The sequence below is a fragment of the Eurosta solidaginis genome, chromosome 5 (assembly GCF_040869045.1).
Source record: "Eurosta solidaginis isolate ZX-2024a chromosome 5, ASM4086904v1, whole genome shotgun sequence".
Lineage (NCBI taxonomy): Eukaryota > Metazoa > Arthropoda > Insecta > Diptera > Tephritidae > Eurosta > Eurosta solidaginis.
The window spans coordinates 208,844,181-208,863,014 of record NC_090323.1 but is presented as its reverse complement, the minus strand read 5'-3'; the positions used below and the strand labels follow the sequence as shown (position 1 = coordinate 208,863,014).

The 18,834-nt window shown below is 35.7% G+C and overlaps 1 protein-coding gene across 4 annotated transcripts in view; it reads left to right on the top strand.

The window, feature by feature from the left end:
• The window catches only part of Mrtf (Myocardin-related transcription factor), a 671,490-nt gene that overhangs the window by 253,583 nt on the left and 399,073 nt on the right, over window positions 1-18,834 (top strand). For all 4 annotated transcript variants that reach the window (XR_010953535.1, XR_010953537.1, XR_010953536.1 and 1 more), the window contains exons 2-3: window positions 12,403-13,677; window positions 14,471-14,632. Coding sequence is in view for 1 of the 4 variants with exons in the window: in XM_067787886.1 (XP_067643987.1) it covers window positions 12,403-13,677; window positions 14,471-14,632 (1,437 nt within the window). In the remaining 3 variants the exon portion in view is untranslated. The remainder of the gene's footprint in view (window positions 1-12,402; window positions 13,678-14,470; window positions 14,633-18,834) is intronic.

Genomic DNA, 18,834 nt, shown 5'->3' with positions numbered 1-18,834 from the left:
AATGCTAAAAAAGTTAACGTTTTTGTTTTGTTTTTAGCTTTAAGTTACTTTAGCAAAGAGTATTCCCCCGAGGTTCATAAAAAAATAACAACTTAATAACATAAATACACATTTCGTTCTCAATATTTCCATTAGTCTCAGCTGATTATAATGAACTTTAATTGCAAATTATGCATTTGATGACCTGATGATAGGGCGGAAAGTGTTATTTAATTACGTACATACATGCGAGCATGCATTTGTTGTTGCCTATTCAAAATGCAATAAACTCATTTCATCGCTGCTTAATGAACAAAAGACTATAATCACGTTTTATGGACATTGATAGCTATCGTAAAAGCGTTCAAATATTTCTTTTGTCGAGACAATTGCAGAGTGCAGTTAACTAATGAAATGGTAATGATAGCAATGAATAAATGCAAGAGGCAAAGGGATTTTTGTATTGGAGTTAATGTTTACAAAGAAGTGTAATATAGTAAACAAAAGCGGGTCAAAAATATCATTCAGTTGAAAGTACTTTTTAAGTAGGAGGTAATCTATAATAGGTAACAAATAGTATATCAATAATGTAATGTAGTAAACAGATAATATTTCGGAATAAACATACGAGAATAAAAAAGGTAGAACCTGAATAAAAGGTAAGGGAAACGATAATGAATAATAGAGAATAGGATTTTAACAATATCTGCTCATGTGCCTACGAACTATGTATATATACAAGGCAACAAGAAATAAGAACGAAACTTACACAGCATAAAACCGAAACCGGTTTGTGTCCGAACCTATTATGACGATAGTTAAGGAAAATTCGTTCCAATATACATCAATTATCCATCCTGCCGGAAAATCAACAAAACAAAAAGAATCAAAATAAGGAGCGTCTCGAAGAAACTCTAACTTGAAAAAGAAGCATCATAGCAATATTTTAATTCAATATTATTTTTATAAACCCAATTTCGATATAAAACGTTTTTCACGAAGCATGCCGTGATTCAACCACAAGCGATTTGCTCGGCTGCCAAATTTTTTGAAAATTGCAGCCATTTTGCTCCCAGATCGAATTGACATCTTTGCGATTTTTTCGAAAGATATTAGTTGAAGAAATAGGAAGCAATCAGTTTACAAATACCCGATAAGTACTGAACTGCATAATTCCTCAAAAAATTTATTTTAATTTTATGATGAATTTATTAGCTATGCAATGATCTATTGGACACCAAGGAATCGTGCACTTTTGTAAACCTATGAATATACGAAACCTAAGCCAATTCAAAATTCATTGCTCAACGTCAAAAAATCGACTAGTAATTCTATAGTATGTCATTAGTAAATAATGGAGATGCCATAACGAAATGTATGATTTCAAAAAAGAAAATTTCAGTGTCAGTGAATTTATAAATTTTAAATATCAATAATAATATAAAAATGTAAATAAATAATAAATAAAATTTTAAAAGTATATAGTTAAATTTAAACTATAGTATCAAACGAACTTGTTCCGAATATTCTATATAAAATAATTTAAAAAAAATGTTTAAGTTAAACGGTTTTTTGAAAACAATACTTACATGAAGTAATAATAATACTAAAAGCTAGAAAATAATTAGGTAGGTTCTAGGTACTAGTCATCACACTCCTCATCAATCTCAATCTAGGGCGTTGATCAGACAATTAAATAAAAGCGTTGGGCGCGTGAAATTTCTAAAAATGTAAGGCGTAGCATAACCTGATTAAGGTTCAGTTGGTTTTACTTATGACTATCAATAGAAATTTAACGCGTCCAACGCTTTTATTTAATTGTCTGATCAACGCCCTAGATTGATGAGGAGTGTGATGACTAGTACCTAAGACCTACCTAATTATTTTCTAGCTTATAGTATTATTATTACTTCATGTAAGTATTGTTTTCAAAAAATGCCTATTATTTCTCATTTTATTTAGTTCATTTAGTGACTCATTATTACAAAGACTCTTTCCTGACAATTTGTTACAATCTAAGTCCTCAATACATAATCCTTCCAAAGACTACACTCGACTCTGCGCCACGTATGCTTGTCCCTCTTCGAACTCCAAAATATTTTGATGTCACTTCGACCGGCCTGTATGTATTATGTGTTCCAAATATGAGCCAAATCGGACTACAAATACGAGTTTTTTTAATATCTCGATCCTTGCGCCACCTAGCGGCGATTTTTTCCATAGGTCTCTTTCTGTTCTTGTATGTATTATGTGTTCCAAATATGAGCCAAATCGGACTACAAATACGATTTTTTTGAATATCTCGATTCTTGCGCCACCTAGCGGTGATTTTTTCCATAGGTCGCCTTATATTCATGCATGTATTATGTGTTCCAAATGTGAAAAAATCGGATTTTTTGAAATATTGCGATCCATGCGCCACACATCGGAGTTTTTTTCTTATTATTGCATTGTGATCGGGTTCTGAACTATATTCCAAGTTTCAAGCTTGTATCTTATCGGGAAGTTACTTAAATTTCAATTACAAAATTCGTGCCAGCCAGCCAACCAGCCAACCATTATTTGTATTTAACGGTTTATCCGAGACACTTCCATAAATACTTAACGGAAAAGAGCAGGACCGCACAAAAGCTTAACTCTTCTGTCAAAGTCAAGGCCGGAAAATAAAATTCTAAGACAATAAGCCATATTCTTTTATTTTTTTTTTGTCAGCTCAATGCGGCTGCTGAGTAGAGTATCACCCCATATCGGCTGCCAGTTGGAAATCGTTTGAGTATTTATCACAAAAACGCCCTATATTAGAATAAGATTGAAGAACGCCTTATCTCAGAATGCTTTTCATTAACTCCCTCTTATGTCAAAATGCATTGAACTTATGCTCAGATAGGGAGTTTTTAAAACAAAATTTTGAGATAGTGTATTTTTGAATAAAAGTCTAACAAATGGCATTCTTCAAACAAATTCTGAAAGAATGACCAAACCCACATAACGTTTTATCAATTAACGAAAGATTTGTTAGGAAATGAATTATTTATTATCACTACTAATATACTACAAGGTACTTTTCTACTGCAATTCTATATATTATGTGTATATATTTTTTAGATAAACTTCGAAGGCCTGAAACTTGATTAGTAGGTAGCTTATCACTTTGGGCGTGCTAAAGGATATCTCTTTTCCGGAGTGAGAAACATTCAATTAGATTGGATGAAATATTTGTTTTGAGAGGAAGACAAATTTTGAGCGTGAGGGGAAAATTTCGGAAACAGGAGTTGTCGGAAGAAAGCGGGGCTTAAATTTTGAAGGAGGGAAAGGTAGAGAGAGGTGTTGGAAGCAAAATTACATAAAAAGAAGTAATGTTCGAAATAGTGGAAAATGTGTAGCAGAGAAACGAAGGGAAGTGTGCATGGCAAAAACTTCTTTATACTTTTTCAAAATTAAATAGGTAGATCAATGTTGGTGCTTGCTAGTGACTGGAGCTTTTGGAGATGTGACACATGGCCATGACATTGATTGAACTTATGCCCACCTGAAAATCTGCTCAGAGCTAAATTGCACTAAGTATTTTTTTTTTAATTGATCCAGGGGGAAATTCTTGGAAAAATAACTTATTCAGCTAAAAGTAGGTATACATTTTAATAGTAGTTTTTTTTTTTTTGAGTTGTTGAGTTGAACAAGTCAGCATCAAAAAATTGTTCTAGGTGAAAGTTTATGGGATCGCGGGGATCCTCAAAGCATTTTCATGCCGAATTATGTATCCTTTTTATTTTTCGGTCTTTTTCACTAAAGTCCGCAAATAAAAGTAAATCCGAACTTATATTTTTTAAGGACTGATTTTAGGTCCAGCCCCGTAACAAAGGAAGGAAGGAAACCCATAACTTTAGCCACAATCATCACTTTATAAGTGAGCAGTGCTGCGCCCATTCCAAAATGTAATCAACATACTAAATCTTAGTGGCATAGATTCTTTAGATAGTAAAATAGCGCATGTTTTGTGTTATATGGAATGTTCTATATGCAAAAATTGGGCGTGGATACTGACTGATTATGGCCGTTTTCATATAGAATCCTCCTTGTTTCAACAAACAAACAAATCCAAATTTGCTTGGACCATAAAGGTTTAAAATCTCTAAATTTAGAAGAATAAATTGGTAAAAAATTCGTCTCGTTCGGAGGAGTCGTTGCATAGTTAGAAGGCCGGACTTTAATTTGTCCTTAAAAAATAAAAGTCCGGATTTTACATTTATTATCGGTCTCATAAAATAAAGGCCAGAATTTAATAGTTCATATCGGACTAAAAAAATATAAGCTCAGAAACATTTTTTATGAAGGACTTTTATTATGAAAGGAATAACAGTTTGGGTCCCTGGCTAAAAGTTTAACCCTTTCAATACTAACGGGACACATACGCCCCAATGAGTGCTTTCGTTTTACTAAATGTCAAATATTTCTTTGCATCGCTCTGTGTTTTCTTCCCATCAGTTTTTTGCATGCTATACAATCAATTATGCTTCGTATGAACCGTTATATTTTGTATTTTTGTGTACACATGTTTTGCAGTCGTAGTTAAATCGTAGCACGTGCTAGGTCAGTAAGTGGAAAAACGGCAATTATAGATCTACTGTGTGTTATTTATTGTGAAATTGGTGGAAACATGGGCAGGTAATATCATGCGAATAATAATAAACATATGTGAAATTGATAGTGTTAAAACTGTATATGATATAGATCATAATCTAAATCTGGGATATATGTGTCCCAGTAGTGCTTGCCACTGGGACGCATGTGTCCCAACAGTATCATATCAGTATCATTACAAATTTCAACTTTCTTTCAACGTTACTAGTGGGACACGTGTGTCCCAGAGTTTAATACGGGTGGGGACAATGTGTCCCAGGACATTTTCTCAATTCCTAGAAATAATTTCCTTAATTATACAAGAGGATATACTGCTAAGATCACTTGTAATAAGTCTTCATAGTTAAATATTTTTTATCCTTAAAAAAAAAATCCGTATTGAAAGGGTTAAAGAAAACTTGGAATTCAAAATTATAGCTATTTTTTATGTCAAATTTCCGCCTGCGGTGGTAAAAAATCGAAATAAAAGGTTTTCCGGCGAGAATTCATTTGAAACAAGAAGAACGTTTTCAACTAAATATCTAATCCGTCAGCTTCTTTGTTTCATGTAGTAAAATAATGGCTATGGCATTTTCTCGAGAGTCAAATTTAAAATGGTCATAAGTTGAATTGATTTCATGGCTGTTGACCTTATGTCACCCCACCCTACATTTTACATAGATAATTGATTGCATTAATGACTGTCGTAGTGTGGTGATAGCGTGCTATTCTATCACACCGAAAGCTCTGGATACAAGTGCTGGGAAAACCAACATCAAAACGACGACTAAGTGGAATATAACCTTGCCTTGGCTGCCAGTTCGAAAACGCCATATCTCAGAATATTTCCCAAAAACACCCTATTTAAGGAATTGCTTCAAAAAGCTGTATCTCAGAGTTCAGTTGACGAACGACCTATCTCAGAATTTTTCTTTTCATATATGTTCTATCTAATATCAAAATCTAATGAATTTGTGCTCAGTAGGGTTTTGAAGCAAACCATGAGATAGAATGTTTTCAAGAACATTCTAAGATAGGCCGTTTTTCATAAGTTTTATGAAGTGAGGCGTTTCAGAAATGCTAACCCAGTCAAGGTGATATTCTGCTCAACAGTCGAAATACTTGAGAAAATTTTTTTCTAATTGGCATTGTTCTACTTTCTAACTTATCCTACAAATTGGCGGAATGTAGGTCCCATGTCTGCCCGAATCCGCACGGCAGATGTACTTTCGCTGAGAAAATTTTCATGGCGGAAAAACACGTCAAGTATTTACCAAAGCCCTGCAGAGGGCGAGAAAACTTTTTTCAATTGAATAACTTTTTTCTAATTTTTCAATGTTGCTTTACTCGGGAATTGAACCCAGGACTTTCATTATGCTACGCGGAGCTCGATACGACCACAACAGTGCGGCTTTCAGATACGTTTATATTAACTTCGCTGGGTGTTTGTATGTAACTCTCTCTTAAACCAAATTGTGAAAAAACGTTACTTATACACACAGGTACCCGTGTTTACAGTAGATATTACTATGTTTGCTTACAATTGGTTGGTTTTTGATAAAACGATTTAATATGCATAATATCAATTTTGCATTACATAACAAGGTTTTTTTCAATCCTTTTTGTTCTAGTTCTTTTTCACTTACGTGCACTACTAAAAAACTATAAATATTTTAGCTTTACCAATTAAAAAATGCTTTTGCTGTCTAAAAAAGTATGAGAGACACTACAAATGATGTGCACGTAACGACGTATATATTCTTATGTATTCCGTATATAATTTAAGCGTATAATGAAATGTTTGCTCAATATTTTATTTATTTGTTTGTAAATTTATTTTGCTGACTTTTTTTGCCAACATAAAAAATAAAAATCTAAAGTTTTTTTGTGCAATTATTCATTAAGTCACAGTTCGCATATTTGGAATTTGGAATGCTTTGTTTATCTAAGTTATTCGAAAAATCGATGCAGTGATAATAGGCATTGCTTTGTGCGTTCATTGACATTTTTTGCATGCCTTCGAAACACAAAGAGGCGCCCAGCATATTGCATATTGGGTTGACAAAGAAGTGTTAAGCTTTTAAATTGTAGAAAACTGAAAAGACAAGGGAAGGCCTCCACTGAGTTAGGAAGGACCAAGAATTGCATTTTTTTGGTGCTCTGAACTTGTGTCATAATGTAGATATGTACAAGAGAACTGTGATTGGGTTTTCGAGGACAGTGTTGAAACGTATTATTTCATGTCTGTCGTCCTAAGTACTATTGCAATTCTATATGCCAAATCAATTCATAATATCAGTTATCGAATGGCAAATGAGTTCTCAGTATGCTTTTCCTGAAGGCAGGCTAGTCCAGCACTACAAATAATATGTAGAGAGAAAAATGGTCCAATGTAATCTGCTGTAGCTGAAATATGTTGACCGCATTATAAGGCATGAACGTACCGATATCATGTATTACAAGTAAGGGTGTCTAAGTTCGGGTGTGATATATACTCAGCCTTAGTGTCTATTATGCAGTTCATTTCAGATAAATTAATTTTTCGAATTTTGTTACCAGGGCGTGGTAGCGCCCATTAAAAAAATGTCTTCCAATTTCCTTTTACAACAAAACTTGATAAGTGAAAAATCTTTGATACAAAACTATTTTTCGCTAAGATATAGCTTATATTCTAGTCTACGACTCTTTTGAACATCTTTTTTATAAAAGTAGGCGTGGTCTTTAACGGATCCTGTCAAATTTTACTAAACTATTTTTTGCTATAAGGAAAGTATGTATTCCCAGTTTTATTACGATATCTTAATTTTTCTTCGAGCTATGGCTTCCGAAACATAGAAAATTGATTTGTCAAAAACGAGGCAGTGCTACGCCCATTTTAAAAAATTTTTATAACAACAACAAAAGGGCTTAATATTAGCTCATCTATTCATCTACAACCCTTTTAGATGTTTTTATATAAATGTGGGCGTGGTCCTTAACCAATCTCGTCGAATTTTTCTAGAAATATTTCGTGCTATAAGGAAAATAGGTGCACTCAATCTTATTACGATCCGTTAATTTTTATACTCAGCGTGCTTTGCACACGGGTTTATTAACTTTGATGGGATAACTGTTGGTTGTACAGGTATAAAGGAATCGAGATAGATATAGACTTCCATATATCAAAATCATCAGTGTTGAAAACAAATTTGATTGAGCCATGTCCGTCCGTCCGTCTGTCCGTTAACACGATAACTTGAGTAAATATTGAGATATCTTTGGTACACGATCTTATCTGGACCCAGAATAGATTGGTATTGAAAATGAGCGAAATCGGATGATAACCACGCCCACTTTTAATATATATAACATTTTGGAAAACGCAAAAAACCGGACCACGCCCACTTTTATGTAAAAGATTTTAAAAGGATCGTAGACAAAAATAATAAGCTATATCTTATCGAAAAAGAGCTTTCTGTCAATAGAATTTTACTTTTTAAATTGAATTATAACACTAAATTGGAAAACACTAACATTTTTGAAAATGGGTGTGGCACCGCCCCTTTTATGACTAAGCAAATTTCTATGTTTCAGGAGCAATAACTCGAAGAAAAATTAACGGATCGTAATAAAATTGGGTACACAGATTTTCCATATAGTAGAAAAAATTCTAGTCAAAATGGACGGGATCGGTTAAAGACCACGGAAACTTAGATATAAACAAGTTTAAAAGGTTTAAAAGGGTCGTAGACGAAAATAATATGCTATAACTTAGCAAAAATAGTTTTGAATCAATGATATTTCACTTATCAAGTTTTATTTGTAAGAGGAAATGGGGGCGGTGCCACGTGTTATGTAGAAAAGTAATTTATCTGAAATGAAATGTGCAATTGAAACTGACGCTGAGTATAAAATGTTCGGTTACACCCCAACTTAGACACCTTTACTTGTTCTTGTTGTTATTGCTACCAAAACATAGAAAATTGCTGGGTCATAAATGGGGCGCTGCCACGACCATTTTCAAAATTTTATTTTTTTTCCTTTTTTATGTTATAATTACAATTAGGAAATGAAACAACATTGTTATAAAAGTGTGCGTGGCCCCTAACCGATTTCGTTAATTTTTCTTCAAAGCAGTCCTTATAGCAAAGGCAACCTCTCTGCCGAATTTTGTTACGATAGGTTTAACGATTTTTGATTTATGATTAATAATATTTGTAAAATTGTTTTCATCACAAGTGGGCGGTGCCACGCCCATTTAAAAAAATTGTTTATCAAAAGTCTTAATATCAGTCCACATATCCAATTTCACCATTCTAGGGCGGCCGCCGTGGTGTGATGGTGGCGTACTCCGCCTACCACACCGATGATCCTGGGTTCACGCCCCGGCAACATCAAAAACGTTAGAAACAAGTTTTTTCAATTAGAAGAAACTATTTCTAAGCGGGGTCGGCGCTCGGCAGTGTTTGGCAAGCACTCCGAGTGTATTTCTGCCATGAAAAGCTCTCAGTTATAACTCAGCTGCCTTGCAGATGCCGTTCAGAGTCGGCATTGAACAAGTAGGTCCCATCCCGCCAATTTGTAGGAAAAAAATAGGCCCACGACGCAAATTGGAAGAGAAGCTTGGTCTTAGATCTCTTCGGAGGTTATCGCGCCTTACATTTATGTATTTTTTTTTTTATTTTAGGTGTATTATTTACTAAATAATCTGGTTTTATGTATCTTCCAAAATTTTATATAAGTAAAAAGTGGGCGTGGTTTTCATTCGATTTCGCCCATTTTAAATAGCGATGGATATGAGTGCCAAGGAACCCATATACCAATTTTCAATAAGATATCTCAATATTTACTCAAGTTATCGTGTGTACAGACAGACGAACGGACATATGGACGGTCGGACAGGGCCTTTTTTCATCCTGAGTATTTTTGCTACATGTATTTATATATTTATCTCGATTCGGTTATGACCTTACGATCAACCGTTATGTTACCAAAGTGTGCAAAGCACTCTGAGCATAAAAACAGTCTCTAACAAAGTACTAGAGAGGAAAGAATTGAAGAACTTCAAGCAAATTACCACTAGTTTCACTGATATCTGCGGCTTGAAACTGTCAACTGTTAATAAGGTGTGAGAGCTCAAACAAATTCATGATTCATGTCCGACAAAGTGCTATTCATAACAGTTACACTCCTCACTAAATCCCTCTAGAAGTCATCATGAAATAAATTCACAGCCAAAACCTATCATATCTCTAGAGAGAAATGCCATCTTCCCTAAGATAGTCTTTGAATTAACCTACTATATATTTGTGAAAGTATTTCTGTATGTATGTTTGGAATTGCAGCCTAAACCGCAGAATGGAATCGAACGAAATTTTGCCATGACATACCCTGAGTGTGTCAATCTATGGTAGGCTATATAAAAAAGTTTTCGACAAGGGGGCGTGGCACCTCCCATACAACTGGAATTTTTCGTATTCAATATATCTGAAAGTATTAAGGCTAGACGACTGAAATTAGGTGAGTGGTTATATGAGACCAATCCCTACCCCATCCAGAAAAACTGGGTATAACGAAAAAGGGGGCGTTGTCAATATATCTGAAAGTATTAAAGCTTGACCACTGAAATTAGGTGAGGAGGTATATAAGACTAATCCCTACCCCCTCGGGAAAAATTGGGGTAGCGAAAAAGGACGTGGCATATCTCATACAAATGGGGGTTGGGATTAGTCTAATATATTAGTCTATATAGTACTGCTTTTATTTATACCCGAATGACGTCGGGCACTCTGCTAGTAACATATAATAAGTACTATGAGGCTGAAGTTAAATAAACAGGCAAATGCAAAATAGACTCTCCACAAGATTCGAGGGAACTCCTTCCCTTCCAAGAGGAGCTCCTTTTTTTCAAACCCAGTTGATTGTTGGATAATGGCAACGGCTTCAATGTCGATGCGCTTTGGACTTGAAGCAGATACGATGAAGTCGCAAATAATAATACTGAATCTTAGGCATCCTGAAATGTTGTTTGTGACGTTTGATAGCAATTTCATTCCTAGATGTAACCTTGCCTACTACCTAAATACAAGGCTGCAAAGAGCGTTTCTAGAAATATACAAGACAGTAAGTGAGATACGCCTCGCCATTTGGCCGACTCGTTAAAAACATTCCAATTGCAAGAAGCTGCAAATCTGACTGAATACCCCAATCAGGCCTGCCACGGGATGTGCTTTTATGCTAAATTACCACCAACATCTGCTTTAGTAGCAAATTTTTTGACACACGTCTTTATGATTCAGTCGTGCTGATACGTTGTTGAGGACGATTCCATAAGTGGGTGCGCCGATTAAGTGGGTCCAAATACCGTTACAACAATAATTGTTCACTCTCAGCTGGGGTTGATAAGCGCAATAAAAAGCTTTATAGCTTCAAAGCTTCCGCAACCCAATTGTCAACCTCACCTACGCGAGGGGAATCCTGTTACAAATATGAATGTATATACATAAATAGCAGGCGAGGCTCTGGCGACCCCAAGTTCCTCATAACTAGGGGGTGTGGGAGTGGGGGGGGGTGGTTATGGCCTAGAATGTTTAATGTGGTCATATTAATCGTTCCCGAGATGGTCGGGCTGGTGCCTTAATGGTGCTTTGTTACCGCAACTTACCAGATTGGCATCCACCAAAGGACTATCAACAACGATAACACTCCGCAAAACCTTCGGGGAGTGTCATTATCGCTAATACAACAGCAACAACAACTCTCAGCTGTAGATACCGACATGTAGAGCATATGGTCCTCCCTATAAATGATAAGGAGTAAAAAACACTTCGCTTGTTAGTTTTTCTTCCCAGACAAAGACATGTTATCAATACCTTAACCAAAGTTTCGTCAATTATCCAACAGATATGGATTCGGCTAAAATCAGGGAAATAGAGCTAGCAATCGAAAAGGTGCCAATAGATGATGCTGTGTCCTGATTTATTGTTACGTTAACGCAAAATTTGATAGTTTTATTCCGTAGACTCAAAACTATTACTTAGTTTATGCGAGTTGGGCGTCCGAAGTACATCTCTGAAATTTCCAAGGTAGTTTCATGGAAAAGTGGCCGGAAAAGATTTATGATATTTGAGTATCAGGGTCCTCATATACATCTGAATAGGGGTAAATGGAAATAAGGATGTGAGTGGAAACTTAAAAGGAAGAATCAAAAAAGATAAGTAGATACAGGGGGGGGGGGGGGGGGGGGGGGGAGAAGATAGAGACATGAAGAAAGACAAAAAGTGGGGAAAAAGCGGGGAGGGAAGAAAATGCTAAACTAGTGATTGAATTGGATATTGAATATTTCGTACAATTTTGTCCTATATTCGAAAATTGTTGAAAATCTTTTAATATTGATTTGCTTAGTTTCAGTTAAAAAATGCATAGAAGTTTTTTAAAATAACGAAAATGAAAACAACAGAAATTAATATGCCGAGTTTCTCTTCCGATTTGCGTCGTGCTTCTTTTAGTTTTTCCTACAGATTGGCGGGACAGGACCTACTTGTTTAATGATGATTCCGAACGGCATCTGCAAGGCAGGTGAGTTTTCATTGAGAAGCTTTCCATGACAGAAATATACTCGGAGTGCTTGCCAAACACTGCCGCAAAAAACTTGTTTCTTACATTTTGATGTTGCTTTGACCGAGCCGTGAATCCAGTCTTCGGTGTGGTAGGCGGAGAACGCTACCATAACACCACGACTGCCGCACCAAAAAATTCTACAGATATTTTTCTGTTCGCTGATGTATTCACCATTTACTAAATTTCCTATTTTTTGTTTCTTTTCAGAGTCTACGCAGCGCGGCGTGGACGGCGGCCCTGTATCGTGGCGTTTAACGCTCGATCAGGATCTTATTGACACGCTAAAACGTAGTTTTCCAACTTGGTTTCAAGCGTCCGCTAGCAATAACGGCACCACTATAAGCACAAGCACATTAACAACAACAAACATAGCTGGTCCGAGTACAGCAGTTAAAGAAGGCTCAGAAAACGAAGAGCCAGTTAAAATAAAGATTGAAGAAATAAATTTATGTAAAAACGGCAATAACTGCGTCAACATCAACAGCAGCGAATGTAGCATAAGCAACAACAATTACAACACCATCATAAGCATAGCAAAAAGTGCCAATAATTGCACAACACCCATAACAGTTGATACCACAAATCATTTGAATCAACAACTGCCATATTTGCATCATCATCTGATTCATCATACGCAGCAACATCACCACAGTAACGGTAATTTCCTAAAGCGCCATAGTAGCGATATATTAAGTAAAAATATTATTTCACCTACACTCAACGGTCACGGTTACGCAACAAGTTTATCCTCAGCCGCATCAGCATCGCCTGCCTCATCAATTGCTTCCAGTTGTTCGGTGGCCTCATCAAAGAAGTCCATATCGAGCCATAAGAGCAGCAGCAGCAGTAGTAGCAACAGCAGTAAAAGCAGTAATAGCAGTAAGAGTAGTTGCAGTAATAGTAGTAAAAACTATTCAACGTCTTCAAATTCCTCGAAGTCATCAGCTTCATCCGTCCCTAGCTTAGCCAGCATATCGACTACGTCTTCGAAGGATTCCGCATCGGTACCTAAAGTGTCAGAATCGACGAAAAAAGCAACGGTTGTACAATCCACAACAACTACCAACGGCTTACAGCAACATAATAAATCCTCTACGAACACGTTAACAGTGGAAGTGGCGAAAAAGTGCGCGACGACAAAGGAAATATTAAAATCGGCCGTCAAATCAGTGGTGAAAGCGCGTGAAAAGGCAACATCCACAACAACAGCAACTGTTACACAGCGAGCACCGGTAACGGTGTCGAAGACAATCGCAAAATCAGCTTCATTGCATTCGCTTAGTAGCTGCTCAGGTGGTTCCGGCTCAATACTTGCAACATTCTCATCGCCTGGCTCCACACCCACTACCGTAGAGATTATCTCGGATACATCGTGTAACGCACTTTTGACAGCATCACAGTTGAGTGCTAAAGTAGGCTTTGAGCATACTACATTTCAAGACGTTATACTCGTGGAGGAAATCTACGACGATATGTCAGAAGGTTAGTACATATGTTACATACATAGATGCACAGTTGCGAATACGAAAATAGCAGAGATTTTTTATTAAATGTCATCAATTAAATTTTTCTTTTCGTTAGTTTCGGTAATTCACGCGAAAACTTCCATTAGTTTCGTAATTGAAACTATGCAAACCAATCCCAAAAAACGTTTTCGAACAAATTCGAAAATTCGAAAAATTTTGCCAATATTTCGAACATTCTAATTGGATTTCGCTAAACTTTTTTGAGCATAGAATTTTGTTGCTCAATGGATTTTAGTCTAATAAACTATACCTCATGAATCTTTCAAAATGCGGATTAGGATCTGATTATTTTTTTTTTTAAAAGGGTGACTAAAATTACCTTCGACAAAAAAAAAATAATATGGACGAAAATATAAAACACCCTTCGGAAATAAAAATGTTAAAAATTAATCCGTTTTTGTGAAATTGAACTGTAAAATTGTGAACTGTAAAAAAAATTCAGAAAACTCGAAATAAAAAGTTCGAAATATTCGTAACATTTTTTTCAAAATTTCGAACTTTTCCGAAAATGTGTTTAAGATTGATTAGCATAGCTTCATTTACAAAAATCAAAGAAGTTTTTTCTTAAATTGTCAAATATAGTAAAAAGAAAAATTCAATTGACGAAATTTAAAAATAACTGCCATTGCTATTTTTGTGCTCGCTGCTGTAGATGTGATTGATGCTATTGACTTTTAAGGAAAATTTGTACTATTTCCACTACATTCATTTTCATTTTCTTTCTCGTTTCTTTTTTGTTTGTTTTACAGGTGAACAGCGTTTAAATGCAACGGCAGCATCATTCCTTGTCGGTGCCGGTATTAGCAGCGATGATGGCACAAATTCTGATGGCTATGATCCACGACAATCACCGCCAAAGGCGATCGTTGATTCCAGTCCACTGCAACCGGCAATGGATAAAAATAAAGAATGTGAGTAGTGAATGTGATTATCGAATACATACCAGAGCATATTTACTTGTAACAGAGGGAAATGGGATGATGATTTTGCTATATTTTTTTTTTGCATAACGGTACATTTAAGATTTAAAGTTGAAAACAGCAATTCTTTGTAGCTTTGTTGTGTGAAATTATACAATTGAAAATAGCAAATTTTGAAGGTATGAATACAAGGGTTCAATCACAAAGTAAGGTAATTGGGACTCAGTGTGGGCAAAAAGCTACTCTTGAATAACATTGTACCAAAGCGAGCGAATAAAACAACAACTGGGCTGTATTCTTGTAAGGAATCAAGTAAAACTTGAAACATACGTCAGTACGCTGACGATGCCACATGAAGGAAAAACTGTCGCTAAATGGCTCTGGTAACACAACACTTTAAAGGTCATCCGAGCTTGGAAGTTCTTCGGTCGAGTTTAAGTAGGTTGCCGATAGCCTAGGGCTCTGAAACTCTGAACACATTATATCTATATTAAAATTCCATATCTAAGATACAATTTTCTTCCTTATGATCACGGACTGTGAACTTAAAAAATGCTTGGAAAATCCACATCGAGCATGTGGAATCTTGGAATCGAGTTTTAAGTAACCTCTAAAACTTAAAAGTCGAAACCCTACAGTTAGATCATGGCATAGCGATAGTGCAACAAGAGAAAATAACCGCTAGGTGGCTAGCGTAAAGAGACAATTAAAAAAACCGTTTGAGGTTTGACATCATGGAATCGTTTCAGGGCAGCGAAACATCGCAACCGCTAGGTGCGAGAGATTTGTAGGCTTGAGGTCGGTTTTCAGATTACTTCCCGTTGAATTAGTGATTTGAAATTTAGTGGCCGCATAACACAGACGAAAAAACGTTTCGCTAGGGTCAAAGCTTGGGGAATAAAGTGGTGTAGCAACCTCTGCACAAAAAAAAAAAAAAAAAAAACAAAAACATAAAAATGGATACAAACTTGAACTGTAGATTTTCATTTTCTGTACTCTTACTGTCCATTTTTGTACTGCATTCATTAAAAAAGACAGTAAGATAATGTGATGTGACGTAGAGAGCCTATAAACCGCGATAACTTTTTCAAGTGGTGGACTCCTCCCATGAAAAGTTGCTTAGTAACCGAGCTCTAAAAGAACACTCGTTAGAATAACGGCAACTCACAGCAAGCAATAACACCATATCGCGCCAGCAAGAGTGATAATAGCTAAGCTGCTCCACTTTGGCTGCGTTAAGATGGCTCCACGAAAAGCGATTCTTTTATAAAATCTTGTTGGTCTTTTGCTCAATGTTAGCCCAGAATATCCCACTATGTTTTTCGTTAGCCCACAGTTGGAAAACAGTCATCGAAGAAAAAGTTGTAAGCTGTCTGATGCTACCACCACGAAATGCGATTTTTTCAATAAAAACTATGTTGTTCGTTGGTACATGGTTAGGTAAGGATAGCCCACTCTTCTTTTTCGTAAGCCCACCCAAAGAAAAAAAATATAGTAAATAAATTTCAAGTTGAAAAACCCTCAAAAACAAGAAAAAATACAAGAAAACGCAAAACCCGCTTTCTCATAGTGGTTTGTTTGTCCATGCCTAGTCCAGGATAGCCCACCTTTTTTCGCTAAACCATCCTCAAAAAAAAAATATCATAAACAAAAGATTTAGTTAAAAACTCGCAAAGTCAGTGGTTCGTTTGCCAAGATAGCCCACTCTGAAAGAAAGCCCCCTGCATAAAAAAATTCAAAATAATAGTTTTCTTAACGTGGTTCGTTGGCTCAAGATTAAGCCATAATAGCCACAATTTTTTGATATCCAATTCATGTAAAAAAATTATAATTTATTTAATAATCTGGGAAAAATTTAAACAACGTGACATCACGACGAACAAGGCGACAGCTGTTTCGATTATACCTTGTAAATCTCTTCAAAGTATTTTCTCCCGGGAGTGGGAGTCGAACCCGCACTCCTACGATAGCTGAAATGGTTACAAACGCATTCAGCTACGTCATGCCTTAGTTGTTGTAAATTTTTTCCCAATTGCCTTCTTTCGCATATATTATCTTCCATACATCACATACTTCGTATGTAGTTATGTGTTGAAGTTATGCATGTTTGTAAGGTGGTTTCATAGAAACTTGGTATTTTGCTGTTTTTGTTCTATTTATAGAACTACAACGAATTAGCCAAATGTTGTCTCTTTTTATGAATTAATGGGGTATTGCCCGTATTGCTTTAAATGCATGAACATTTATTTCAAGCAATTTTTCATTTTATAATTTATTTAATAATTTGGGAACAATTCAAACAACGTGACATCAGGACGGACAAGGCGACAGATGTTTCGATTATACCTTGTAAATCTCTTCAAAGCCTTTTCTCCCGGGAGTGGGAGTCGAACCCGCACTCCTACGATAGTTGAAATGGGTACAAACGCATTCAGCTACGTCATGCCTTAGTTGTTGCCACGCCCATTTAAAATTAAAATTTTCTTTTGTTTTTGTATTTTGTTGCACGATATCATTACTGGAGTTGAATGTTGTCATTATTTACTTATATACTGTAAATATATTCAATTTTTTGTTGTAACTTGACTTTAAAAAAATTAAAAAAAAATCCGATTTTGCTAATTTTTATTTAGCACACATATAGGGATAGGAGTAACGCTCTTGCCAAATTTCATCATGATATCTTGAACGACTGCCAAATTACGGCTTGCAAAACTTCCAAATTACCTTCTTTCAAAAGGGGGCGGTGCACGCACATTGTCCAAAATTTTACTAATTTTCTATTCTACGTCATAAGGTCAACCGGCCTACCAAGTTTCATCGCTTTATCCGTCTTTGGTAATGAATTATCGCGCTTTTAAGGTTTTTCGAAATTTTCGATATCGAAAAAGTGGGTGTTGTTATAGTCCGATTTTGTTCATTTTAAATAGCGATCTGAGATGAGTGCCCAGAAACCTACATACCAAATTTCATCAAGATACCTCAAAATTTACTCAAGTTATCGTGTTTACGGACGGACGGACGGACATGGCTAAATAAATTTCTTTTTTCGCCCAGATCATTTTGATGTATAGAAGTCTATATCTATCTCGATTAGTTTATGCCGTTACGGATTACCGTTATGCGAACAAAGTTAATATACTCTGTGAGCTCTGCTCAGTTGGATTACCGTTATGCGAACAAAGTTAATATACTCGAAACAAAAAAAAAAAATGCTAAATTAATATTGTTACGAATATTAGCAAAACTAAGGGGTGCTGCTATCTCTGAGCCGATGCAGTGACGCGAATTCACATCAATAATTCAATCAGTATGTATCTACATAAACGAAACAATAAGTGCGTCTACACATATGTACCATGTACGTATACGAGCAGCGGAGAGTCAATGCACAAACACATGCATATATCTGAGATACTCCTATAAGTATGCAATGAGAAAAACAATAAAATTGTGCAATTGTAGTTACAGCTGAGAAGTTTGAGAGCTGCTGGACTAGTAGATTCTGGAAGCGCCTAGAAGATGCGAAGGTTGAAATCAAAGAGTATAAAAGGCGGCAATTGTAGAGGAATGCTGGAATTCAGTTTGATTTGAGTTGTCAAGCAGTTTCGACTAAGACGCTATCTAGCGAACAAGAGCAGTATTATTTTGAATAGTAGAGTTTCATTTGAACTATCAATCAGTTTGGTTATTAAGCAAGCTATTCATTGCACAGTTTGAGTGTTATTGTGAAGTACTTTAATAAAGGCCATTTTGCATTATTACAAATTGGAGTTATTTATTCAACAGTTTAGTGATTCGAACTTAGCAGAAGGGCAAATAAGAGGATTTGCAAACAAATTCGTTACAATATTTACTTACTGTGATTTGTTTGCACAAGGTTAACGCAGGATAATCCACCCTTTTTTGTTCTCTCATTTGTAGAAAAAAGTTATAGTAGAATAAAAAAAAAAACATTTAAATTGAAAAAACCCTAAAATGAAAAGAAAGCTAAATAATTATTCTGATCCAATAAAAGACTATAAATTTCTCTTGTCGTTCTTTATCGGAATCTAAAATCATGGCCGGTTGCCTTGAAATTGAAATTTCCTATAGCAAATCAAAGTTAAGTGAAGTTTATACAGTTATTTAAGTATTAATTTAGCCACTTAACTACCGAACATTTCATTTTATGTCGCTGTACTTCTTCTGTC